Here is a 27,559-nt window from a genome sequence, read left to right as displayed (position 1 = left end):
TATTTTATACCACATAATCTTTATTTTAGGTTTCGGACATTTAAATACACATAAGTATTAGCAAAACAATACATTTATAGTTTGTAAAATACACACTGATGTCTATGAAAGCGGCAATAACAATATTTATTCATATCAGATACACACTGTGTAGGTAACTGTAAAGTTTACTCTATTCTTCTCCTACTTCATCGGACACTTACTTTCACGCTTTATCAGCTAATATGATCATTATAAAGGTTGTTAAACGACAAAACACATTCACATCCACATATTTGAAAATCAGAATATCAAGTAGTTAATGATATAGCTAACAAGTATTAAGTCAAGTAATCTTTATTTATATAGTGCTTTTTACAATACAGATTGTTTCAAAGCAGCTTTACAGAGATAACAGGAAAATAATGTTGTAATAATATTGTTAAATATAAAATTAAATGTAAGCAAGCCAAAAGCCAATGGCGACAAAGGCGAAGATAGTCGAAAAAGCCGACATTAGTACTGTAACTGTTATTTAGTGTTAGAAAAATACAATAATAAAAAAAAAACCTTGGCTCGTTGTCAAGGTTGTTTCAGATTAACACCTGCAAGTGACCACTAGGTGTCACCGTTGAGACGGGTGTCGGATTGTTTCAAAGCCTCGACACAATATGGCACATTTGCTTCAACTTTCATTGTTTCACGATGCTTCGATCTGCCCACCACTAATTAACAAACATAACCCTGACAGAATCCACTCTGCGATAACTCTTTCTGTCTGTCTTTGCTGTGTGCGTCCTTTGACCCTGAAACCACATAAAGAAAACTCTTAAAATCATCAGTGGATTCCTCATTAGCTGCTTTTATTTAAAACATTATACAGTATGTCCATATTCTTTACGCCTGCATTTTACCTTCAATGTTGTAGATCTTTTTTTGTAGATTGTCAAGAAGTCCTTCGAGTCCATTGTAGTCTTGAATGTAGAAGGTGTTGTTTATTTTTGGTTCTGAAGCCAGATGAGTGAGTCTGGTTAGGTCAACTTTTCCCACCTGACATGAACAAAAATGTCATTAAGTCTGACTGTGCAAAAACACTTTTAACTATGCGAATTGAAACAGGTCTTTAGGTATTTTCACACTAACAGTTTTTCTCAATTGCTAACACGATTCATTAAACAATTCACAATTTTCTCACAACTATAAACACAATCTCATAACTATATATTTTAGTAAAAATCATATTCTGTTTTGTTCGAATTAAACTTTGGCCTCAGATGATGGTTTAAATTCAGACTACTTTCCTGACCAGGAACACTAGTAACATCAATTCACAACACTGTAACAAAAAAAAGATAAAACAATAAATGACTTTCATTGGGACTCAGGAATGATTTTGCAGCTTCAGTATACAACAATAATGAATGCAGATACGGTAAAATACAACATTGACCTTTAGGCAGTGGTGGAATGTAACGAAGTACAAATACGTTGTTACTTTACTTAAGTACATTTTTCACATATCTGTACTTTTCTGAAGTAGAATTAATAGTGCATACTTTTGACTATTACTTCGTTACATTTTATATCAATTATTATACTTTCTGTTCCACTACATTTTTCTAAAAAAGTTCCGTTACATTTTCTGATCAGTTTTCCCCCTGCCAAAACATCTTCCTGACCGTCCGTCCGTCCGTTGCACTTTGTCTCGCCAAGTTTGGTTGCCATAGATATTAGTGATCGAAACAGTTTGCGTCTTGCGTCAGCGCTGATCCACAAGTTACTGAAGTTACTCACTTTCAGACATGCCTGACAGTCCCTCTGACTCGAAATAAACCAATGTCCCGGAGTATATTTTACCTCAGTAACTCCAAAAGTTCACTGAGACTTGTTGTGCTGAGAGAAGTGATGAGCACGAGCTGCTGATACTGAGCATGCGCGCACAGCTACAGCAGTTCTCGATCACCAGTACAGAACCCAGAACTGGTTATTTCGGACGTGTTCGACATAGAACCAGATGAGCTGATGAGCTGAGCATGTTCTGCAGGTACTTTTACTTTTAATACTTAAAGTACATTTAAAATCAGGTACTTTTTACTTAAGTAGGATTGTCATTGTGGTACTTTTACTAAAGTAAATTTGTCACTGGTTATTTGTACTTTTACTTAAGTACTGAGATTCAGTACTTCCTCCACCACTGCCTTTAGGGAAATGTAAATTTCGTTATACTTATGTAAAGTGATCATACAGTAGATGAAAAGCACTAGAAGAGAAAAGTTCAACTACCACATTTGTTATGAGTATGAATATGAGCTAACTATGCAACACAATAGAGTACAGTAAAAATAAATAAATGAATTCAGCACCCTTCATGTCACCGGTGGCTGCAAGCAAGCGCACAACAAAATAGAATTCCAGGAAATTGTCTTTAATCCAACAATAATAGCAAAATACATGAAACAACCTTAACACTGATGAGACGGGACAAAGAACTGAACAAAATAGGGAGAACTTGTGTCACGCTAGAGAACACAAGATCCAGTAGCGAATGTTAAGACAGTTATTTAGTAAACAGAGTATATATGAGCGAGGCAGGATGGTCAGTGGTGCAGGAATATATTCAGGTCTGGGCAGCGAGGAGACTGCAATGGGCCGAGGTCCGATGATCAACGTAGAAAATAATCCCAGAGCGATCAGAGCAGTGAGAGTCCATGAGCTATTGTTGAAAAACAGCGCTGTTTTATAAGAGAAGTCAAAGACAATGTGGTATTCGGTGTACACCACTACTCAATGCTACGCACAAACAGTGATTTCAGGAAAACAGTTTGAAACAGGAATTTCAATCCTCTGTATGTCCTGTATAGTAGAATTGACAATAAAGTTGACAATGACAATGTCATCAAGGCCATAATGTGATTATGAGGCATACGTATTTCAAGTTGACCATTGAATACGTAATTCAAGTTACAGTTGATCACTGTAACCCTTTTAACCTGAGCTTGAGATTGATTTACAGTGACTCTGAACATTAAGCTGATACACCACAAAATATCTGAACATACAATTTAAATGACAAGCTTGAGGTTGAGGTGATGTAAGATGTTTTATGTTAAAATACATTCTCTTAACTCAGTTTATGTTCCATTGACTACTTTAGTATGCCATTCATGGGCTTATCTCCCCCAAAAGTGTAAACATTGAGCCTCCCAGACACCATCAATACACTGAGAGTGGTCACTCAGATCTGTCAATCTCCTTCAGTGAGGGTTTGTGGCGTGGCTACTGTAGCAGACTGAGCCCAAGTGTGTTCAGCCTGACACATTACATACGAAAAGACATTCAGCTTCGGTTACACAAATGCAAGCCAGAATTCACTAATTTAGACTTTCAAAGATTAAACAGATCATGATGCTTATGTACGCTTTAATACCTTATCATGCATCAGTTCAGAAAGACAAATGTTCCAGTTTATAATGTTTGCATCTATGCATTTGAATGACACTGTTATGCTGATGAGATCAGGGCTGGGGTAATTCCAGTAACGAACTGACTCCTGTACTTCATTTACATGCTTTGTTCAGATTGCCTCCACCTCTATGTAATCACTCCCCCTTGAAAGGTATAAAACTCTACTGTGCTAAGCTATTGATTTAGACTTGGATGACTACAGCGACGCACAACAAAGCCCTCAATAAAGAGTAACTTCTCCTTGAAAGATATCCCAACGTCTCTGTCAGGGATATGTTTGTTCTGTATCTGTTTTCCTGAGTTTTCCCCCTTCATTGTGTATTTGGTTCAGTCCTGTTCCCAGTTTTCCCGTCCTGCCTGAGTCTCGTCCCGCGAGACCGTCCTGCCTGAGTCTCGTCCCGCGAGACCGTCCTGCCTGAATCTCGTCCCTTGAGACCGTCCTGCCTGAATCTCGTCCCGCGAGACCGTCCTGCCTGAGTCTCATCCCGCTCGACCGTCCTGCCCGAGACTCGTCCCGCTGAGATCGCCCTTCCAGAGTCTCGTCCCGTCGAGACCGCCTTTCCTGAGTCTAGTCCCGCGCGACCGTCCTGCTTGAGTCTCGTCCCGCGAGACCGTCCTGCCTGAGTCTCGTCCCGCCGAGACCGCCCTGCCTGAGTCTCGTCCCGTCGAGACCGCCTTTCCTGAGTCTAGTCCCGCGAGACCGTCCTGCTTGAGTCTCGTCCCGCGAGACCGTCCTGCCTGAGTCTAGTCCCGCGAGACCGTCCTGCCTGAGTCTCGTCCCGCGAGACCGTCCTGCCTGAGTCTAGTCCCGCGAGACCGTCCTGCCTGAGTCTAGTCCCGCGAGACCGTCCTGCCTGAGTCTAGTCCCGCGAGACCGTCCTGCCTGAGTCTAGTCCCGCGAGACCGTCCTGCTTGAGTCTCGTCCCGCTGAGACCATCCTACCTGAGTCTCGTCCCGTCGAGACCGCCTTTCCTGAGTCTAGTCCTGCGAGACCGTCCTGCTTGAGTCTCGTCCCGCTGAGACCATCCTGCCTGAGACTCGTCCCGCTGAGACCGCCCTTCCAGAGTCTTGTCCCGTCGAGACCGCCTTTCCTGAGTCTCGTCCCGTCGAGACCGCCTTTCCTGAGTCTAGTCCTGCGAGACCGTCCTGCTTGAGTCTCGTCCCGCTGAGACCGCCCTTCCAGAGTCTTGTCCCGTCGAGACCGCCTTTCCTGAGTCTCGTCCCGCGAGACCGTCCTGCCTGAGTCTAGTCCCGCCGAGACTGCCTTTTCTGGATTTCATCCTCTGGATCTACACTTCTGTGAGGCAGCTGTTGGTGTGGATTCTTCCCGTATGGCACTGAGGTACACTGTTTGCCAACTGTTGAAATTAAAACGGAACTCTCTTTTAGCACACAGCATCTATGCTAACTGTGATGATGTTGGAATACTCCGGCGTAAGCGCTACTTACATCGCTCCTCAAGGCTCAGTGTTATATGTTCCTCATCTGATGCTGATGCTTTTCACTGCCCTGTGTTTCTTGGTAGACCCCAAAAACCGGTGTGTAAATCTGTTGGGATTAATCGTGACAACTTGACCGTGCTGACATGCAAGGAGCATTCATGGGAGGTTTCGGAGTCCCCGTACATGTTGAAGTCTGCGTGTTTAAATGCTCGCTCTGTCAACAATAAAGAGGTGGTTTTATCTGACATCATTCTGGAAGAAAAACTTGACTTTTTAAGTATAGTCAAAACATAGCACAAACATTCAGACGGTCTTCTTTTTAATGAACTTACTCCAGCTAGCTACGGGTTGTTAGATCTCCCGCGATCCACTGGCAGAGGTGGTGGCATGATTGTTCTGTACAATCAGATATTCAATTTAAGACATGTTGCTTTTCCTCTGTTCTCTTCATTTGAATGTTTTGTTTTAACTCTTTCTGAGTGTCACTCAATTGCCATAACTACAGTCTACCGGCCTCCTAAAGCAAACAAAGACTTTCTATCTGAGTTTGCAGAACTGCTGTCGTATCTGTGCCTTAAATTTGAGAGAACTCTTTTTTGGGGGGATTTTAACATCCAGATGGACAAAAAAGACTCTGCACTAACCAAGGATTTCTCGTCCTTGCTGGAGTGCTTTGGTTTAAAACATTTTGTTGACTGTACTACACATAACAAAGGACATATTTTAGATTTAGTGATCAAATGGGTCTTTTGTGTCTGGGTTGTCTACTATTGATTTAGGATTGTCTGATCATCTGCCAAATTTTTTTGATATGCATATTCCCATTGCTAACACTGCCTCCTCTCGTATTTTGACATATCGGAAGTGGAGATCAGTTGATCCTTCTGATTTCTCTGTTTTTATTGATTCTTCATTAAGTTGTTTTACTCCATCTGACCCTCTGGAGAAAAGGGTTTCTATGTTAATTTCGGTTCTCCTCTCTGGCCTGGATTTATTTGCTCCTCAAAAGTCACGCTCTGTTTCATTCGTATGTCCTGCTCCATGGTATAATGAGGACTTGCGTATAATGAAAACATCTTGCCGTAGAATGCGCTCCGCATGTGGCGTCTTTCAGGTCTGACTGTTCATTTTCAAATGTGGAAAGACTGCTTACAAGAATATAAAGCTGGAATGATTTCTGCCAGATCTGACCATTTCTCTAAATGATTGATGATAATCAGGGTAATTTTAGACAACTTTTTTGTTCAATTAACAAACTGTTGAATCATAAAACTGTCTCTTATGTCACTGCTTCTGATCATCTCTGTAATAAGTTTCTGGATTTTTTTGTCACCAAAGTCAAAAATGTTTGTAGAGTTTTTTGTACTTCTACTCTCCTGTCTTCTCCTGCTATTCCTTTTTATTCTGGTACTAAGTTGTTTAAATTCTGTACAATTGATTCATATTCTCTTTTAGCAGAAGTTTCAAAAATGAAAGCAGCTTCTTCTTTGCTAGATCCCATACAATTTGGTCTGTTTAAATCATGTTTGGCTTCTTTGTGCCCCTTTGTTCTGAGTATTATAAATGACTCTCTGTGTACTGGGGGGTTGTGCCGGAAACTTTTAAAACTGCTGCAATTACCCCGGTGCCTGAAAAGTCAAATATTGACTGTGAGAACTTCAATAATTTTCGTCCCATATCTAATCTCCCTTTTTTTGCTAAACTCTTGGAACGAGTGGTTGCATCTCAGTTGATTTCTCACTTAACTGAGAATAATCTCTTTGAGCCTCTGCAATCAGGTTTTCGTAAATTACGTAGTACAGAAACAGCTCTGGTTAGGGTCACCAATGACCTGTTAATTGCTTCAGATTCTGACTGTCTTTCAGTTTTGATCCTACTTGATCTCAGTGCCGCTTTTGACACTGTTGATCACTCAATTTTAATTACTCGTCTTGAAACTGTTTTTGGGGTTTCAAATACTTTTCTTAAATGGTTTAAGTCCTACCTCCTTGATCGGAAGCAGTTCGTTGCCATGGGTGGATTTAGATCTGAGGTTAATATCGTGCAGTCTGGTGTCCTCAGATCTACATTCATTTTAGACCTAATAAAATTGTGCCTGTTAATTTTCTTTCTGAGTGTATTTCTAAGATGAAGGAATGGATGACTGATAATTTTCTTTGTCTTAACAGTGAAAAGACTGAGATTATGCTTGTTGGTTCACCCCACCAACTACGCAAAGTAGAGGCGGTCACTCTAGCCCTTGATGGCTCTACTGTGGAGTTTAAATATAAATTGAGGAATTTAGGAGTAATTTTTGATGCCAAACTAATGTTTGAGCCACATGTTTTGAATACTGTTAAAATCTCATTTTTCCATCTTAGAAATATTGGCAGATTGCGTCCAATGAGATTGATAAACACTTTTGTGTTTTCGCGTGTTGATTACTGTAATGCCTTGTTAGCTGGCGTGTCAAAGGTAACCTTAAACAGAATGCAGGTTTTACAAAATTCGGCTGCCAGAATCCTTACAAGAACTAACATACGAGACCAGATTACTCCCGTTTTGGAGTCTTTGCACTGGCTTCCCATTAAGTTTAGGGTGGATTTCAAAATTTTAATGCTTACTTACAAGGCACTGCATGATTTGGCACCTCAATATTTGACTGAGCTTTTAACTCCATTTACTCCAAAACGTGATATTCGTTCTTCGGATACTGGTCTTTTAACTGTTCCCTCAACCCGTTTGAGATTAATGGGAGATAGGGCTTTTTCTTCATTTGCTCCTAAACTTTGGAACTCTCTACCGATTGAGATGAGGCAAGCCAAATCATTTGGAAACTTTAAATCTCAGCTTAAAACTCATTTGTTTAGGTTGGCTTTTAATTGATTTATTGTCCTTTATGTTTATTTTATTTTACTGTGTATTATGTTTCTTTGTGTGTTGAATCTTTGCAATTTTAATTGTTTTTTGTACAGCGCTTTGAGATGTACATTTAAAGGCGCTATAGAAATTAAAGGTTATTATTATTATTATTATCCCGCCAAGATCAGTCCACCAAGATCCTTAGCTCCTCTCCTCGTCCAAGGTCCAGAAGAAGTTAATCTGATACACTTTGTCACACGGCCTGTAACTCTTCTCGTCAGCCTTGCTTAGCCGAATCTTCACGTCAGCCGGATCTTCACGTCAACCCTGCTGAGCCTGCGCTCCACGTCAGTTCCGCCGAGCCAGTGTTTCTTCAAGTCAGACCCGCCGAGCCTGAGGTTCTTCGCCTCAGTCCTGCCGAGCTTGCACTTCACGTCAGTCCCGCAGAGCCTGTTTCTTCACGTCAGTCCCACCGAGCCTGCAATTCACGTCAGTCCTGCCGAGCCTGTGTTTCTTCACGTCAGTCCTGCCGAGCCTGCACATCATGTCAGTCCTGCCGGGTCTGCAAATCATGTCAGTCCGGCCGAGCCTGCACTTACGTCAGTCCTACCGAGCCTGCGCATCACGTAATGCCCGCCGTGTCAGAGAATGTTCGGGTCATGCCCACCGAGCCAGAGGAGCCTGAACCTCCTGTCGCCGAGCCAGAGCCTGTCCCTGAACCTGTCACTCCCCCCGAGAAGATTTTCGGAGGGGGGCTATACGTCCTTGCCGTGGCCGCCAAAAGGGCCATTTCCACCACGGCTGCCTGAAAAATCCTCTCCGCCATGGCCACCCGAAGGGTCTTCTCTGCCATGGCCACCTGAAGGGTCTTTTCCGCCATGGCCACCCGATAGGTCTTCTCCACCAGGGCCACCCGAAGGGTCTTCTCCACCATGGCCACCCGAAGGGTATTCACACCATGGCCACCCGAAGGGTCTTCTCCGCCATGGCCACCCGAAGGGTCTTCTCCGCCATGGCCACCCTAAGGGTCTTTTCCACCATGGCCACCCGAAGGGTCTTCTCCGCCATGGCCACCCGAAGTGTCTTCTCCACCATGGCCACCTGAAGGTCTTCTCCACCATGGCCACCTTTAGGGTCTTCTCCACCATGGTCTCCACCATGGCCATCCGAAGGGTCTTCTCCGCCATGGCCACCCGAAGGGTCTTCTCCACCATGGCCACCCGAAGGGTCTTCTCCACCATGGCCACCCGAAGGATCTTCTCCTTCATGGCCACCCGAAGGGTCTTCTCCGCCATGGCCACCCGAAGGGTCTTCTCCGCCATGGCCACCCGAAGGGTCTTCTCCGCCATTGCCACCTGAAGGGTCGTCTTCACCACAAACGCCTGCACAGCCAGCTCCGCCCTTGTCCGCTGAACTGCCACCTCCGCGCCCTGGCCACCTACATCGCCCTGGAGGCTTCCTGCTCCGAGACAGCCACGCCCTCGTCAGCCTCCAGGATGCCCGTATTACCACCTGTTTAGTATTCATCATAGTTAATTTGCCCCAGCTGTGTCTTGTTTACCTTATCTGTTCTCTGTGTATTTAGCCCTGTGTTTCAGTCTGTACTTTGTCTGTCGTCGTCCCTACATGCATGATTGTTCCGTTCCTGTTGTCTTTGAATCCTGTTTATATGTATCTAGTTCATTTAAATAAAGACTTCAGGAAGTGATATCCTGCTTCCCGTACCTGCTTCAACCACCGCGTGACAGTCTCCTGGTCTCTGAAGAAAAAGGTTCCAACAAAACACAGCTAAAAGTATTCCTAATATGTTGGACCTTGTGTTGAAAGTAGCCTACTATTACCTGTTGAGACATGCCGACACGGGAAAGCCCCGACACAAGAAAGGTGTGATTGCAAGATGGTTTGAGAATATGCTTTATTTTCATAATTTCCTATGTGCCACTAGCGGTGCAGACACTCGATACTTCACCTTTAAGGAAACTCACCCCAATGATGAAGCGGAGGATATTTTGCTCATCGTATCTGTTGAGGACATTATCATTATCATTATCACTGGGGTCTCCATCTGTGATGATCACCAGGGCTTTCTGAGCGCAGAGATCGGCTCCAGACAACACGCTATTCAGGAGATTCTTTCTGGTGATGTAATAAATCATAAATAATGAGATGTTAACAGCTTTCAGTCTCCATGTCATTGTGCCTCTGTAGTTTCGACACCAAAGCGTTTTTTTAAAAAAATATTTAAAGACTGAGATAAACCAGAACAAAAACACAAAACTATAGAAATAACCATATTTGATTTTCATTTATGTGCATTTCAAGACTGTTTCTCTTAAGTTGTGATTTCAGTGAACATTCATAAACATATGAAGGTTTCACTCACAAGACATAGTTGATTGCTCCGTGTGTGTTTGTGAGTGCTTTCATGTGACTCTCTTTCATGAGTTTGTCTTCAGCAGAGCCATTCTGATAGTCGTTGAAGTCAAACACAATTCTGGATTTAGTTGCAAACTGGACAGCAGCAAACTGACACACAGAAAGACAAACAACAAGCACACGTGCCGTTAATATCATTAGCAAACTATAGACCATTACATGTCAATATTTCCACATTAATAGTGGTGGATTGATTTACCTTTATGGATGAGTTTGAAAGCTTTCTCATAACATCTTTAATGAATTTTTTGTTCATTTCAAACTAGCGTGATTTCATACTGCTGGATCCGTCAAAGAGAAACACCAGATTGACTTCTCTCTTCGTGCATTCTGCAGAAATACCACAAGATATGATATTGTTATGCCAACTTCTTTTAGCAATCAAAGCATAAATTGACAAGATGGGCAATAAATCCATATATTTCCCCAAAGTATCATAATAAAGATAATGGGCCCTATTTTAACGATCTGAAACACAAGTGTCAAAGCGCAAAGCGCAAGTAACTTTGTGCGGATCCCGGCGCTGTTGCTATTTTCCCGGCTGGATAAATGCCTCTTGCGCCTGGCGCAAATCTAAAAGGGGTTGGTCTGAAGTAGCTTCATTATTCATAGGTGTGGTTTGGGCGTAACGGGAAACAAACCAATAAGAGCTTTATATCACATTCCCTTTAAGAGCATGATGAACGAGGTGCGCTTGTTCCATGGCGCAATACTATTATAACGGCGCATTTACCAGGCGCGCTTCAGAATCGGTTCTCAGCCGAGGAGATCGATGTTCTCGTCAGGGCCGTAAAAGAAAGAGAAGTGACATTGGGGAATGGACAAACCCACCAAATTAGCTTCGGTTAAACATGCATATAATAATTTGGGTAAATGTTTAAGCTTTATGACTATTTACCCCATCGTCATGGACACAACGATTATTTCCCTCGTGTTTTGATATTTTTCCTTATAATAATGTATCATTTGCAAAAAGTTAAATGCATCTGTGTAGATGAGAGAATCATCTACAGTGTATGCGCGTTGTTCACACTCTGTATTACGGCCAAGCATGCGCGCTTAAAATAGCATCTGAATGTATATGTATTCTCAATTGTTTTATAGAACAGCAAAATAGCATGGGGGAAAGTTTGCGCCGGAACACACCTCCTCTTTGCGCTGAACCGCCCCGGGGAGCGCAAGTGTATTTCTTAGTTAACCGACGTGTGTCTGTGGAGGGAAAAGTCCGCTTTGCGCGGGTGCAAAATAGGAATGATACATACGTCAGTGTACAAAGTCATTTGCGCCGGGTGCAAGATAGGGCCCAATATCTTTAATCCTGTCTTCAGTCTTTGAGTTGTCAATAATCATCACACAATCTGGAATGTTAGTAAGAACGCAACACATGGTTTACAGTATTAAAGACTGAAATAGTTAAACTGCATTCAGTGCTAAAAGTGTCGTTATCCGCTGGTTTCAGTGTCAGACTCTTCAGACCTTGGTAAGCGGCGGTGAAGTTTGAGACGGCCTGTAAACTGCTGTTGAACTGGACGCAGACGCCGTTCAGATACGAGTTTCCGTCACACTCATGAGGAAGATACGGACTGCAGCTCTGAGAAAGAGACACAATATCTTAAACATCAGCAGGATCAAATCACACAAAAGATGAAACGAAGACTCCAGTGCTAAAATGAGGAAGGAGAGAGCATTCCTGCAGTGTTTCCCGTTCTTCAATGGACACAAGTACAGAGGAGACTGTGATCAGAAGTCAAACACTGAAGTGACTATTGAAGGAAGCTGTTGAACTTACAGTCAAGCGTCCCACAGCATCAGACGACACAGCAGAAGAACCGAACAAGACCCAAAATTGATTATCGTACCACATCGTAAAAGTAAATAGAAATGTCCTGACATTATTCTTATGAGTTATTTTAATTTTAAGAATTTTATGTTCCCTCACAAACTTCCAAGGGATCAAGAGCCTAGTTTTGGAAACCCTGCCTTAATAGGAATCATAAAAAGTGACATATACTTTATATATGACATATTTCTGACCTTGTGGTAGAGGACACTGAATCCACTCTGCGATAACTCTTTCTGTCTGTCTTTGCTGTGTGCGTCCTTTGACCCTGAAACCACAGAAGGAAAACTCATAAAATCATCAGTGGATTCCTCATTAGCTGCTTTTATTTAAAACATTATACAGTATTTCAATTTTCTTTACGCCTGCATTTTACCTTCAATGTTGTAGATCTTTTTTTGTAGATTGTCAAGAAGTCCTTCGAGTCCATTGTAGTCTTGAATGTAGTAGGTGTTGTTTATTTTTGGTTCTGAAGCCAGATGAGTGAGTCTGGTTAGGTCAACATTTCCCACCTGACATGAACAAAAAAAAATCATTAAAGGGATAGTTCACCCAAAAATGAAAATTCTGTCAGTATTTACTCTCGCTCATGTTGTTCAACCCCGTAAGACCTTCGTTCATCTGCGCAACACGAATTAAGATATATTTGATTAAATCTGAGAGCTGGATCACTCCTCCATAGGCTTCTAAAGGATTGAAACTTGTTCCCTGAAAAATTATTAAAGACATCGTTAAAATAGTCCAATTGACTACAGTGGCTCAATCTTAAGTTTATCAAGCAACGATACTTTTTGTGCGCAAAAACAAACAAAAATAACGACTTTATTTCAACTATTGATTTCCTTCTCTGTGGGCCTCGAGTCAGTTAACGTAGTGTGATAGCGTAGTGCTACGTCACACGTAGGCTCACTATACATGAATATCAGTCACATGACCTCTTAGGTCATCCGCTCTTTTTCCAGTTGACTGCCGCCATCTTGAGTACCTGCCGAGTACTGTCTACAATACTGACGGCATTAGCTAGGAAGCAGATTTTCTCTGTTTGTTTCACTTTATACATAACCAACTTTGTTTATGTAAACCCTGTGTGTATTTGACAGTATTCGCGCAATAAGACTAGAAAGATAACTTCGTTCAGTAACCTGTCGCTGTTGTTAGACAGGCTTAGTGCGCGTGCGCTTCGGGTGTACGTGCTCAGAAAAGCGCTCGTTAGAACCGCGCATTAACACGTGAATGACTTGTTAGCACATGCAAATAATTAACTTATGTGAACTGCATTGTCCCGTTCCTTTGCGTTAACATTTGATGTGAATATACGTCGCGTTGTAGCCTATGCTGAGACGGAGGCACCAGAACTGATAGAATGCACGATACTACGACATTTCTTCAAAAGCAGATGGTATATTTTATATTGCACACACAAACCACTGTTATAACATAAAAGCAAGCAGCTGCGTGCATGGTTGGGCATGATATGATTGAAGGATTTTAACTGAATGCGCGCAAAGTGCGCTCCCTTAATAATTCCTAAAAAGCTGACATCCGTTAATCGCGATCTCACATCTCTGTTAATATCAATTAAGATGACTGCACAATGAATCTTTCATAATATATAGACTTTGTTTGTTACAATTAGAGGATTTGTCAGCATACAGAGCTCTGAACACAAAGTCAGTTTTGAGCATAGAGGTTTTGAGCAGTGAGGAGAGTCTATCTTAAATGCTTCTGATTGGCCTTTGCGTTGAAGAAATCAACACGTACGTCTGTGATTGGCTACATCGCTCAACGCTGCAAACGTGTTTTAAAAGGAAACTCTGGCCTGTAAATCGTTTCTATTTTGTTTTAGTTCTTGTTGCTTTTCTGCAAAAATGTATTAATTTTTATATGTTTTATTCATAGATATTTCTAGTTTGCGGGAGTCCCACGAATCGTTTTATTCTCCCTGCAACGCGCACACACACAGAGAGTGCATTGCCGCTCGCACTCGGCATCAAATCTAGTCCCGCGCCGCACTCTTCTGCATTGGGAGTGCACATCTCTAGATCAAGGCCCGGCCCGAGGATAGTGACGGGAAATATCGGCCCGCAAGTTCGGGCTCGGCCAGAGAATAAGCTCTACTTCCTTTGCGACTGACGTATCGATCTTGCCGAATCAGGTACTCAAGATGGCGGAAGGCAAGTTTTAGAATTGAGTGACGTCAGTGAGGAGACGTTGGTGACATCATCTGATATTCATGTATTGGCCGACGCTGGTCATGCGTGTGATGCGTGTGACGTACAACACAGAAGCGCTGCGCTGTTACACTAGTGAACTCACTCGAGGCCCACAGAGAAGGAAATGAGTAGTTGAAATAAAGTCGTTATTTTTGTTGTTTTTTGCATAACTATATATTTTAGTAAAAATCATATTCTGTTTTGTTAGAATTAAACTTTGGGCTCGATGACGTGATGACGTACTGACGTAGTGTGTGTGTGTGCGCGTTGGGTGCGAAATTCAACATGGCAGCGCGCCGCTGCTAGATAAGACAAACAAACTTTGTATTTTTTTTTTTTTCTTTACAACATCACCCGCGTTAACCCTAACTTAAAACCTGGATTTCAACTCGGAACTGGACCAACTGGAGGATTACATTGACCATCACTTCAACAGACTCTGTAACGTTGCAATGGGCCGATCAAGCAAAGCCAAAAAACCACGCACCTCGGATTCACCCTTATCAACCGATTCACCGCCGTCACCAACATCACCAGCTTCCACGCCGATCAAAACAAACTGCTGTTCCGACGTACTCTTATCAATCAACGAGCGCTTAGCTAACCTGGAATCTAGACTCTCACTAATCGAAGTACTGCACAAAGAATTTCAAAACCTCCGCCACAGCCTGGAATACAGTCAACAACAAGTCGATTCGCTCACTGAAGAAAACAAATCACTGAAAAGCTCCGTGGACACACTCACTACAAAACTCTCAACAGTAAACAGTCAACTTACCTCCGTCACCGCTGAGAACAAAGCCATGCAAGAAACCATCCTGGATATACAGTCACGCAGTATGAGAGACAATCTAATCTTCTCCGGCATCCCTGAATCATCCACCGAGGACCCCGAAAAATCTGTTAAGGACTTCCTGATCAACCAGCTCAAACTTTCACCAGAGACTGTAGAGCACATCACTTTCCATCGCGTTCACCGTTTAGGACAGAAACACATCAACTCCACCCGTTCCCGCCCCATCATCGCCAAATTTGAACACTTCAAACAAAAAGTACTGGTACAGCGACAAGGACGACAGCTCAAAGGGACTCATTACGGACTCAACGATCAATATCCACAAGAAATCATCCGCAGACGTAAGCTACTTTTCCCCATCCGTAGGACAATGATCAATCAAGGTAAAAAAGCAATCATCACAGTGGACAAATTATATATTGATGGACAATTATTTAGAGACAAAGACACTACTCCCTGGCTTTACTAATAATTGAAAATAGCAATGTAACATTTCCAATCCGTTTATGCTCAATTTATAGTCAATTCATAATCTTCATATTCTTTCATTAACCCAATTGCACCACACACGCACATTGTATTCTAAATGCACCTAAATAGCCTTGCTCACTGTTTATATGTTCTGTATTTGTTGTTTATAGGTATCCCTGTTTTATTTGTCATTTGTTGTTATAGATTTACACACACACACACACACACACACACACACACTCAACCACATTCACATCCACACACACAGACTTATATTCACACAAGGTAACTATGAAATATACATTATAGGTTCATGCAATTGAAATTCATAGCTTGGAATATTCGTGGTGTTGGTTCACAAACAAAAAAAAATAAAGTTTTAAATTACCTAAAAAATACACAAGCGGATATATGTCTAATACAGGAAACACACCTCTCTCAATATACACAGAACAGCTTAAAAACTACACATTTTAACCACTGTTTTTCCTCCCACTATAATTCAAAACAAAGAGGAGTATGCATCTTAATAAACAAAAAAATACAGTTTAACCACCATACAACCATTTCAGATCATGAAGGCCGTTTTATCATTATTAACATTTCAATCAATAATAATCCAATTACAATTGGCAACATTTATGGGCCAAACTCTGATGATTCCTCCTTCTTTGTAAATTTCTTCTCTTCTCTTTCAAACATTTCTAACGGTCCAATAATTATAGGGGGAGACTATAACACTGTAATCAATCCATCACTTGACAGGTCAAAACACACAGGAAAATCTGGGCAATCTTCCAAAACAATAAAACAGTTCATGAGTGATTTTGGTCTTTGCGATGGTTGGAGGCTACAACACCCACTTGCCAGAGAATACACCTTTTATTCTAATGTCCACCAAACCTACTCCCGCATTGATTTCTTTCTAACCAGTAATTCAATCATACCAAATATTTTAGAAACCAAAATACATCCGATCATTATTAGCGACCACTCTGCGGTAACTCTAACATGGAACCTATCTGCAATACAAAAGCACCCCACCAGATGGCGTTTTAATACATCACTCTTGAAAGATCCAGAATTTGACAGCTACTTCAAGAGAGAGTGGACATCCTTCCTTGAAATAAATGACTCTCCAAAGTCATCAGCATCGCTACTCTGGGAAACATGGAAAGTAGTTTTACGGGGGAAAATTATTTCATATTCAGTACATAAAAAAAAAAAGGACAGAGAAAGAGAAACCCAACTGGAAGAAAGAATAAAAGAATTAGAAATTTTACATGCAAATAATCAATCAGAAAGCATCTATAAAGAAATTAGAGAAAAAAAAATATTGCTCAATGAAATAATAAACAAAAGAAACCAGTTTCTGATTCACAGGCTCCGTCAAGAAACTTTTCACCATAGCAATAAATCCGGAAAATATTTAGCCAGTCAAATTAAAAGAAATAAAGAAAGAACAGCCATAACCTCCATCAGAAACTCGGCAGGGAAGCTAACCAACTCACCAGTTGAAATAAACAAGATATTTCAAGATTACTATACAAAATTATACTCATCTGATCTTGATCCAAACCAAGAAGACATAACCCAATTCCTCGATAACACCATTCTACCAAAACCCAACATGGAACAAATAAACACACTAGAATCACCAATCACTGAAAAAGAACTTCATTCCGCATTGAAAAGCATGCAAAATAATAAAGCACCAGGTCCGGATGGCTTCCCTGCTGAGTTCTATGAACATTTTTGGTCAACTTTATACCCACTATTTAGCAGAACAATAACAGACATAAAACATAACGCAAAATTCCCTTCCCACATGAATACAGCACTTATATCACTCATCCCTAAACCTAACAAAGACCACACCTTCACATCCAACTATCGTCCTATCTCACTTATGAATGTCGACATAAAAATTATTAGCAAAGCACTAGCCCATAGAATTGAACAAATTATACCGTATATAATCCATCCTGATCAGACCGGCTTCATAAAAGGTAGACATGCATCTAATAATACCCGCAGATTATACAACTTAATGCACTACTCATCAGTACAACAGAAAGATACTCTCATTACCACATTAGACGCCGAAAAAGCTTTCGATAGGGTCAACTGGAAATTTTTATTCACCACGTTACAAAAATTCGGCTTTGGAGAGTCGTTTATTAACTGGATCAAGATTTTATACACATCACCATCGGCCACAGTAACAACGAACGGACTAACATCACAAAGCTTCACACTGTACAGGGGGACGAGGCAGGGATGTCCACTCTCTCCATCCCTATTCACCATTTTTATTGAACCTTTAGCAGCAGCTATCCGTCAAAACCCAGCAATCAAAGGTATTGAAACACCACAACAAACACATAAAATCTCACTCTATGCAGATGATATCCTACTATATATACAAGAACCCCTAACATCTACTCAAGAAATAATTAAAACAATTCAGTCCTTCTCAAAAATATCCGATTATGCAATAAACTGGAATAAATCTTCCACCCTCCCTTTACATAAAACCAAATGGGATGTGGCTCCCCAGCAATCACCAATACCTATTTGTCAAGATCACATCACTTACTTAGGCATTAAGATTTCCTCCAGACTGTCAGAGTTGGTAACACTCAACTTCACACCATTGCTAAAAAAAATAGAAGACGACTTGCTCAGATGGCTCAATCTCCCAATCTCCATAATCGGCAGGATAGCAGCAATAAAAATGACGATTTTACCGAAAATTAATTACCTATTCTCAATGATTCCAACCCACCCCACACTCACCTGGTTTAAATCACTAGACTCCATTATAAATCGCTTCTACTGGAAAAATAAAACGCCAAGGATAAAACTCACTACACTTCAAAAAAGTAAGGTTCAAGGAGGACTAGAAGCACCAAATTTCCAATATTACTCAATGGCTAACCAACTGCAATACATATACAAATGGATTCGCCCCACCCAATCTGATATTGTATGGCTAGATATAGAACAATCATTATGCAAAGAATTAAATATAGCTGACATACCATTCCTCACCAAATCAATTAAACAACACACATGTTTTAAGGCAGTAACTATAGCCACCACTCTGACAGCCTGGTGGAAATTTCACCAAATCACTAATTCTACATTAGCTCCATCTAACCTCACCCCACTGTGGAACAACCGTGACTTTATAAGCAATAAAAAAACATTGAACTTTCACACATGGGCGGAAAAGGGTATCACCCACATTAAGCATATTTTCAAAGCTAACACATTTAGACCATTTCCGGAACTGGCCCAGGAGTATGGCATCGGGAACAACGAATTTTTAAAATACCTACAACTCAAATCTTCTGTTCTGACAAAAATAAACATCAGAGACACAAATTTAGAACTTCCACCGGCAATATCAGACTTGGTCAACATTTCCTCTCCAAAGAAACTTCTCTCTAAAATATACAAAATGATCTCAAATCAACTTCAGACCATATACTTACCAACAATAAAATGGGAAAACGATCTATCAATAGCCCCTGATGCCAACTTCTGGACCCAAATCTGTAAAAACATCTATCACATGTCCAAAAATTCGAATCTTCAGTTAATAAAATACAAAATACTTCACAGAACGCATTACACGGGCAATAGATTAGCTAAAATGGGATTCACATCAGAAATTTGCACACATTGCAATCAAAATTCTACAGATACATACATTCATGCAACCTGGCACTGCACTCCAATCAAACACTTTTGGGAAGAGGTCACACAGGCACTATCAACTATAGTTGGCTGCCACATCCCAATGTCGCCTTCCCTTTGCTTGCTGGGGGACCTCACAATAATAACTGATAAAACCATAAACTCTAAAATACTCCTCACAGCTCTAGCCATCGCCAAGAAAACTATCCTCATGAACTGGAAAACCAGAAATAAATTACACATTAACATCTGGAAAAATCTTATAACAGACTTCATGGCAATGGAACTCGCATCTCCCCTTCATAATAACACATCTGAAACTGATCCCTGCCGTCCAACACTTTCTGACCTCTTACAGCTATGAATCCTTTCTCTGTTTTCAACTCTGACTTCTCTCACCTTCTTACTCAACCCACGAATATTCATATTAGTTGTTTAAACTTGTTTCTGTCATCATTGTTATTGCTATCTTTACTGTTACTGTTATGATTACTAATTTCATTTTTTTTTTTTTTTTTTTTTTTTTTCTCCATTGTTGTAACTACTGTTGTTGCTGTCTTTTGCTCTTACCGTTATGATCACCACTGCCATCATCATTGTCATTTATTATTATTATTAATATTATTATTATTATTATCATCATCAATATTGCCATTGTCAATGCTGTTTTAGAATTAGATATCATTGTCATCACTAGTGCAATAACTTCCCCCTTATCTCTTCATGGGTTTTTAATGCACCACAACATAGAATAAAAAAAGGAAAAAAAAAAAAAAAAAAAAAAAAAGAGGAAAGAAAAAAAAAAAAAAAAAGGATTAAGGATATATGGAAAAACCTCACAAACACCAAGGCAGGCTAGACAGGCGAGAAGTGGTTTCAACGGGACAGCATCTCTGTCCCAATTTGAGACACTCTCGCACTGTACTCCCTATTTTAATGCACCTTAGACATTGCACATAACACACATAACACAAAAAAAAAAAAATTAAAAATTAAAAAAAAAAAATAGGAAAAGATATGGACTGATGAGATGAGGGGGAAGGTTATATTATATTATCTTATATTATATTATCTTATTATGTCGTATTTTATGCAGGATTGACGATGGCAATTATTACATAGGAGGAAGGATGGAAGTAAAAAATCTACCAACACAATATTGGCAATATGGTGGTAGTGGGAAGTGGGATGGTGATGGTAATAACAATGGTAATACATAATAAACGGTTACTTTGTTTACGCATACACACACATACACATAACCACACTCACACCCGCACACATACACACTTAAACACTTAAATCACTCTTGTCACTGCTGGAAGTATGGATTTACAAGATTGCTCACTACTGCACTATGTTGGTTTGTTTGTATGTATGCCTGATTGTTAAATAAAAAAAAAAAAAATAAAAAAAAAAAAAAAAAAATAAAAGAATTAAACTTTGGCCTCAGTGATGGTTTAAATTCAGACTACTTCCTGACCAGGAACACTAGTACAATCAATTCACAACACTGTAACAAATAAATAAATAAATAAATGACTTTCATTGGGACTCAGGAATGATTTTGCCGCTCAATGTCTACTTCAGTATACAACATGAATGAATGCAGATACGTTAAAATACTACATTGACCTTTAGGAAAATGTAATTTTCATTACACTAATGTAAAGTGATCATACAGTAGATGAAAAGCACTAGAAAAGAGAAGTTCAACTACTACATTTGTTATGAGTATGAATATGAGCTCGGTATGCAACACAATAGAGTACAGTAAAAATAAATAAATGAATTCAGCACCCTTCGTGTCACCGGTGGCTGCAAGCAAGCGCACAAAAGGAGAATTCCAGGAAATTGTCTTTAATCCAACAATAATAGCAAAATACATGAAACAACCTTAACACTGATGAGACGGGACAAAGAACTGAACAAAATAGGGAGAACTTGTGTCACGCTAGAGAACACAAGATCCAGTAGCGAATGTTAAGACAGTTATTTAGTAAACAGAGTATATATGAGCGAGGCAGGATGGTCAGTGGTGCAGGAATATATTCAGGTCTGGGCAGCGAGGAGACTGCAATGGGCCGAGGTCCGATGATCAACGTAGAAAATAATCCCAGAGCGATCAGACAAATGTTCCAGTTTATAATGTTTTCTTTGATGTGTCCAGTGTAGACAGCCTTAAACACTTGTGGTGCATCATGTCATAAAATACGTCGGTTCAAACACATTGAAAGGTTTCTGATAAGCGAGACACTTGCGTTTGCTCTAGACAGCGTTAGCCTGCCCTACTCAACTGCTTACTCATGACACATAGTGTGACAGCTGTTAATATTATTCATGAGTAAATTCATGTATTTCATTAATGATCCTTCTTCAATTCAATTCAAATTTATTTGTATAGCGCTTTTCACAATACACATTGTCTCAAAGCAGCTTTACAGAAATTGCATTTCGGAAATGTACATAGAAAAATACAGTTAGTTAATCAAGTATTAATTTATGGCATAACATATCGCCGGCGTTGAGTCGTCTCTTCACAGGCGTCGAGTCGTCTCTTCACAGGCGTTGGGGCATCTGAAGTCTCCGTGAGAGGCTGGATACAAACTGGAGCTGACGAACGCTATTTACCTCGGGACTAGCGTCCCGAGATAACAGCAGAAAGGCAGATGGGAAATAATTAGCATAGCTGATGTTCATAATGTTAATGCATTCGAACTGATTCAGCAGTATCAAAGGTTAAGCATTAAGTGAAGGCTTGGTTAAAGAGATGCGTCTTTAATCTAGTTTTAAACTGGGACAGCGAGTCTGAGTCTCGTACAATATCAGGAAGGCTATTCCAGAGTTTAGGAGCTAAATGTGAGAACGCCCTCCCTCCTTTAGTGGACTTAGATATCCTAGGAATGACCAGAAGCCTCGAATTTAGTGATCTTAAAGAGCGCGATGGATTGTATGGCGATAGAAGGTCTGTTAAATACACAGGAGCTAAACCATTTAGGGCTTTATAGGTCAGTAGGAATACTTTGTAATTGATACGTAACTTAATAGGTAACCAGTGTAGAGATGATAAAATAGGTGTTATATGATCATATTTTCTTGATCTAGTAAGAACTCTAGCAGCTGCATTTTGCACTAACTGTAGCTTGTTGATTGAGGATGCAGGACAACCAGCTAATAAAGCATTACAGTAATCTAGTCTCGAGGTCATGAATGCATGAACTAACTTTTCTGCATCAGAAACAGATAGCATGTTACGTAGCTTAGCAATGTTTCTAAGGTGGAAAAAGGCTGTTCTTGTAATATATGAAATATGATTTTCGAAAGTCAAGTTGCGGTCTAGTATAACACCCAGGTCTTTTACTGTAGTGGATAAAGTAACAGGACATCCTTCTAAATTAAAGTTGTATTGTAAGGGATTTTGTGGGTAGTTTTTTGGACCAATAAGTAATACCTCCGTTTTATCTGAATTTAATAGCAGGAAATTACACGTCATCCAGCATTTTATATCATTTAGACACTCTGTCAATTTAGATAAGTTAGTGTTTTCATCTGGTCGTGATGAGATATATAATTGAGTGTCATCAGCATAACAGTGGAAATTAATTCCATGTTTTCTTATAATATTACCAAGTGGCAGCATATATATTGAGAATAGCAGAGGGCCTAACACCGATCCTTGCGGCACTCCATAGTCTACTGACGTTATCTTTGATTTTTCCCCATTTAAACAGACAAAATGGTAACGGTCTGATAAGTAAGATCTAAACCAGCTTAATGCCTGTCCCTGAACACCAGTGTAGTTTTGTAGTCGATCCAGGAGTATTTTATGATCGATAGTCTGCGATAGTCTCTTCTTGTCTGCGAGAAGCGAGAACGGTCCGGCTTGCCTGCGCTTTCTTCACTCCTCCCCTCACTGCAGCCGCCTACTCTCGCCTACATTTAAGGCGAGGCAAGGCGCATCTCAAACAAGCCTATAGTATCTTTTTCAAATCGTTAGTTTCTGTCTTTTTTCTCCTCCACGCAACTGTGCCTGTTACTTTTTTCAGCGTAGTCGTGGATGAACCAATCACAGTCATTCATTCTTTTTTTTCTTTTTTTAGATGTGTTTTGCGAATTTCTAGTAAATTTCTAATTAGTGGAACTAATAATCTTAAAATATCACTCTTGTAAATGTAGAGTCTGCAATAAGTCACAATAGAGACCTCAGAGACCTCGATTGCTCGATTGCTTTTGTCCGCCTCGCTGCCTGCTGTGAGCTGTGAGTTTGTTTGCGTCGTGGCTGTCTAAGCCTCGTATTAGCTTCGTATTTCCTTCTGTTTTTCCGTATTTCTCTCTTTATTCTGTTCTGAACCATCATTTAACTCATAATTACAACTCGGACTGTTGGCCATTATACGGCTGGAACCGCAAATACGGTTGGAATGGTTGATTGTTGGTCGTAGAGCGAGACACTGCTTCACTGCTGCTCGCCCTGCGATCGACTGCTTTTGTCAGCCTCGTTGCCTGCTGTGAGTTTGTTTGTTTTCCCGTCTATCGTGCGTCTACATTACACCCATACCACTAAAAAGACGTTTTTTACCCAAGACTTGAGTCATAAATTAGTATAAATATTAATAGCATCACTGGTTGCATCATTGCTAACTTACTGTCCATCTGTTAAAATGGCAAATATATAACGTGTATGTTATTTACCTTTTGGTGCAGATGAGAACAAATCTGAATTGCTCACGGTGCAGTCTGAATTAGAAGCTGTAGAAAAGCAGATCCGTGACCTTCTAGAGAGACAAGCTGAGCTGAGAGACCGGCGTTTAGCTCTTGAAACATCACGCGCTGATGCACACGGATCAGTGATTAACGTTAGTAACCCGCTGACGCTGACCTCGTCTACTCCGTGCGTTTCTCAGCATTGGTCCCGAGCGTCCAGGTCACGATCAGCCATGGTTTCATTCACTCCGGCTCCAACACGCCACCACGAAGGAACGAATCACCGCTCCACATTTTGATTGACAACCATCACAACCCACTAGTGACCGTGTTTACTCCTGTGCTTTCAACCATTGGATAGGATTTTAAAAACGGCTGTTGTATTTGTACTTCTGACGAAGCGTTGTTAAATATAGGTGAAAAACTACGCCGCAAAAAGAATAAATAAAATGGTTTCTTAAAAAGGCAAAAGAACGCATGCAGGTTTTCTTAATATGATAATTAAAAACCAACAGACTGATGAAAATGCAGGACATTTTCTCAATATGCGACGTGCAGGACAAGGGGTGAAAATGCTAGGCGGTGACGGAAAGCGGGACGAGTGGTCTCCCTATTTGAACCTCATTAGTGTTAATTTGGAAATAGTTTTATGTTGTATTTGTACTGACGTCGTGACGTCATCACCGTTCAGCTCACGACTGCTTTGAGCACGCTGAGGAGAGGTAAGCAGTTAGAGGTGCTCTTCCAATATAGGCCTATACAAGTTCTCAGAAGTTTGAGTAAGTTCATAATATGTTCATAATATTCTTTTCTAATTCATGATTGATTTAAAATTAGCTGCAAGAGATTATATTGTATGCTTGGATAAATGCTTGTGAATATTCATTTTGCTCTTAATGTTTGCAACATGTGTTTTTGATATGTTATTATCAATAATGATACAGAGACTGCTTTGAGCACTCTGAGGAGAGAGAGAAAACATTTCTCATTGCTGTATTCTCTTTAATCCATCCACTACCATCTACATACTCCATGATAATAAACCCTCCGTCAGCAGCAGTTCCAGTGTCCCGTGTCTTCTCTCAATTAAACACAATGCAAATCGTAACAGTGGTCAGAATTGGGACGGTTACAATAGCAACACAGCTAAATGTATTCCTAATATGTTGGACATTGTGTTGAAAGTAGCCTACTATTACCTGTTGAGACATGCCTTCACGGGGAGGCCCCGACACAAGAAATGTGTGATTGCAAGATTGTTTGAAAATATGCTTTATTTTCATAATTTCCCTCGGTGCCACTAGCGGTGCAGAAACTCGATACTTCACCTTTAAGGAAACTCACCCCAATGATGAAGCGGAGGATATTTTGCTCATCGTATCTGTTGAGGACATTATCATTATCAATATCACTGGGGTCTCCATCTGTGATGATCACCAGGGCTTTCTGAGCGCAGAGATCGGCTCCAGACAACACGCTATTCAAGAGATTCTTTCTGGTGATGTAATAAATCATAAATAATGAGATGTTAACAGCTTTCAGTCTCCGTGTCACTGTGCCTCTGTAGTTTCGACACCAAAGCGTTTAAAAAAAAACAAATATTTAAAGACTGAGATAAACCAGAACAAAAACACAAAACTATAGAAATAACCATGGGCGTAGGTTTGGTCTCAGCTTTGGTGGGGACATCCCCCCCCCCCCTCTCCCCCCATTCTATTCTTTAAAAAAAAGTCCATTAGATTAAACTGGGAAGGGTCATAAAACTTGCATATTGTTATCCTAGGTTTACTGCTTCTATTGTTCTCAATTGTAAGTCGCTTTGGATAAAAAGTGTCTGCTAAATGAATAAATGTAAATCTGTTGTGGTTTGATGCGGTCTTTCCTGCATACAAAATGGTTAATTAATTTTGTAGTCTATCCTATGGCTAGCAAGTTTAACCCTCCTACCAGATATTGTTATTTGGATATTATCAATCAAGTAATGATTCATTATATTTGAATAACCAACAGTGTTAACTTTCGCCTTTTTAACATTGCCAACATGTTTTTCCAGCACATGTGTCTAGCAAGGAGGCTACACTCACAAATACATTACATAAACAGAATGTAGAAACGAAAAATGTCTCAGATGATCCATTGTTTATGACTGCAAGATTCTAAGTTGAGGTAGGCTAAATAACATTCAGTGACTTCGTAGCATTCTATCATGATAGCGCAACTTCTATGAGTCTATCCGTGCTGCACACCCCTAATTAATGCTCCTAATCTTGAAAGATTGCAGAAGCTAGGTTTAACTGTAACAATATCCTGGGTAACCAGGATCACCAGTTAATACTATTTTCCACAGTAGAATCTGCATTTGAAAGCCTGGTCAGTCACTGCTACTGCTAGTTATTTGTGTGGCTAGTTATTTTTGCCTACTTACACTCTGCTTTATGAAAAAGCTTCGTATGTCCCCTTTCTTCTTCTTGGGTGACATAGCTGATCTACAAAGTACAAAAAGGGGCAAAAAACGGAATATTAAAATGTTTTACTCTGGCCTTTGTATATGGCAGGCAGAGAGACAACCCTGGTAACTTACCATCGGCGTCGTCACGCGCGCCCACACACACACACCACCCGCTCGCTGCCAGTGAGTGCAAGCACAAAAAGTAGTCCCGGCCCGCGCGTGTAGCCTGCCCGTCAGATAACCCGCCGCCAATCAAATTACGGCGTATCTTGTACTGTCGTCGTCCTGGCCGTTGGAATCGATCCAAATAGCAGCGCAAATATCAAACTACCAGTTCAAAGGAGCTTGCTAAATATTGGTGGGGACAAATTTGTCATCTCAAAATATTGATTGGGACTAGTACCCAGCGTCCCCCCCTAAACCTACGCCCTTGGAAATAACCATATTTGATTTTCATTTATGTGCATTTCAAGACTGTTTCTCTTAAGTTGTGATTTCAGTGAACATTCATAAACATATGAAGGTTTCACTCACAAGACATAGTTGATTGCTCCGTGTGTGTTTGTGAGTGCTTTCATGTGACTCTCTTTCATGAGTTTGTCTTCAGCAGAGCCATTCTGATAGTCGTTGAAGTCAAACACAATTCTGGATTTAGTTGCAAACTGGACAGCAGCAAACTGACACACAGAAAGACAAACAACAAGCACACGTGCCATTAATATCATTAGCAAACTATAGACCATTACATGTCAATATTTCCACATTAATAGTGGTGGATTGATTTACCTTTATGGATGAGTTTGAAAGCTTTCTCATAACATCTTTAATGAATTTTTTGTTCATTTCAAACTCGCGTGATTTCATACTGCTGGATCCGTCAAAGAGAAACACCAGATTGACTTCTCTCTTCGTGCATTCTGCAGAAATACCACAAGATATGATATTGTTATGCCAACTTCTTTTAGCAATCAAAGCATAAATTATTGACAAGATGGCAAAAAAATCCATATATTTCCCTAAAGTATCATAATATCATGATAAAGATTAGGGGTGGCACGATCCGCTTTTTTTGCCTCCGATACCGATTCCGATACCTGGGACTCAGTATTGGCCGATACCGATCCGATCCAATACTAAAATTATAATAAAAAAAACAGTGCCAAATTACCTAATAAACTGTATCTGTATGCCTCACTGTGGGGAAGAGACTGGGATTAT

The 27,559-nt window shown here is 40.5% G+C and overlaps 2 protein-coding genes across 2 annotated transcripts; both read right to left on the bottom strand.

Annotated features, from left to right (window-relative positions):
* LOC143746065 (integrin alpha-L-like) lies at positions 1 to 10,392 on the bottom strand. The gene is made up of 5 exons (XM_077237785.1): positions 10,363 to 10,392; positions 10,111 to 10,253; positions 9,713 to 9,863; positions 894 to 1,029; positions 1 to 785 (listed from the first exon to the last, which is right to left on the bottom strand). The coding sequence occupies exons 1-5, from the start codon at positions 10,390 to 10,392 to the stop codon at positions 709 to 711; spliced, it is 537 nt and encodes a 178-aa protein (XP_077093900.1). The 3' UTR covers positions 1 to 708.
* Positions 10,111 to 27,276, bottom strand: LOC143746244 (integrin alpha-L-like). The gene is made up of 8 exons (XM_077238018.1): positions 27,128 to 27,276; positions 26,876 to 27,018; positions 25,237 to 25,387; positions 12,380 to 12,515; positions 12,198 to 12,271; positions 11,640 to 11,754; positions 10,363 to 10,493; positions 10,111 to 10,253 (listed from the first exon to the last, which is right to left on the bottom strand). Exons 1-7 carry the CDS (start codon positions 27,203 to 27,205, stop codon positions 10,426 to 10,428), a joined length of 765 nt encoding a protein of 254 aa, XP_077094133.1. The 5' UTR covers positions 27,206 to 27,276; the 3' UTR covers positions 10,111 to 10,253; positions 10,363 to 10,425.
* Between the last annotated feature and the right edge of the window lie 283 nt (positions 27,277 to 27,559).

Source organism: Siphateles boraxobius, unplaced genomic scaffold (assembly GCF_051911475.1).
Source record: "Siphateles boraxobius isolate OS27281-9 unplaced genomic scaffold, OSU_SipBor_1 10, whole genome shotgun sequence".
Taxonomy (NCBI): Eukaryota; Metazoa; Chordata; class Actinopteri; order Cypriniformes; family Leuciscidae; genus Siphateles; species Siphateles boraxobius.
Note: the sequence above shows the minus strand (reverse complement) of the source record. Positions and strands in the feature narration are given on the sequence as shown.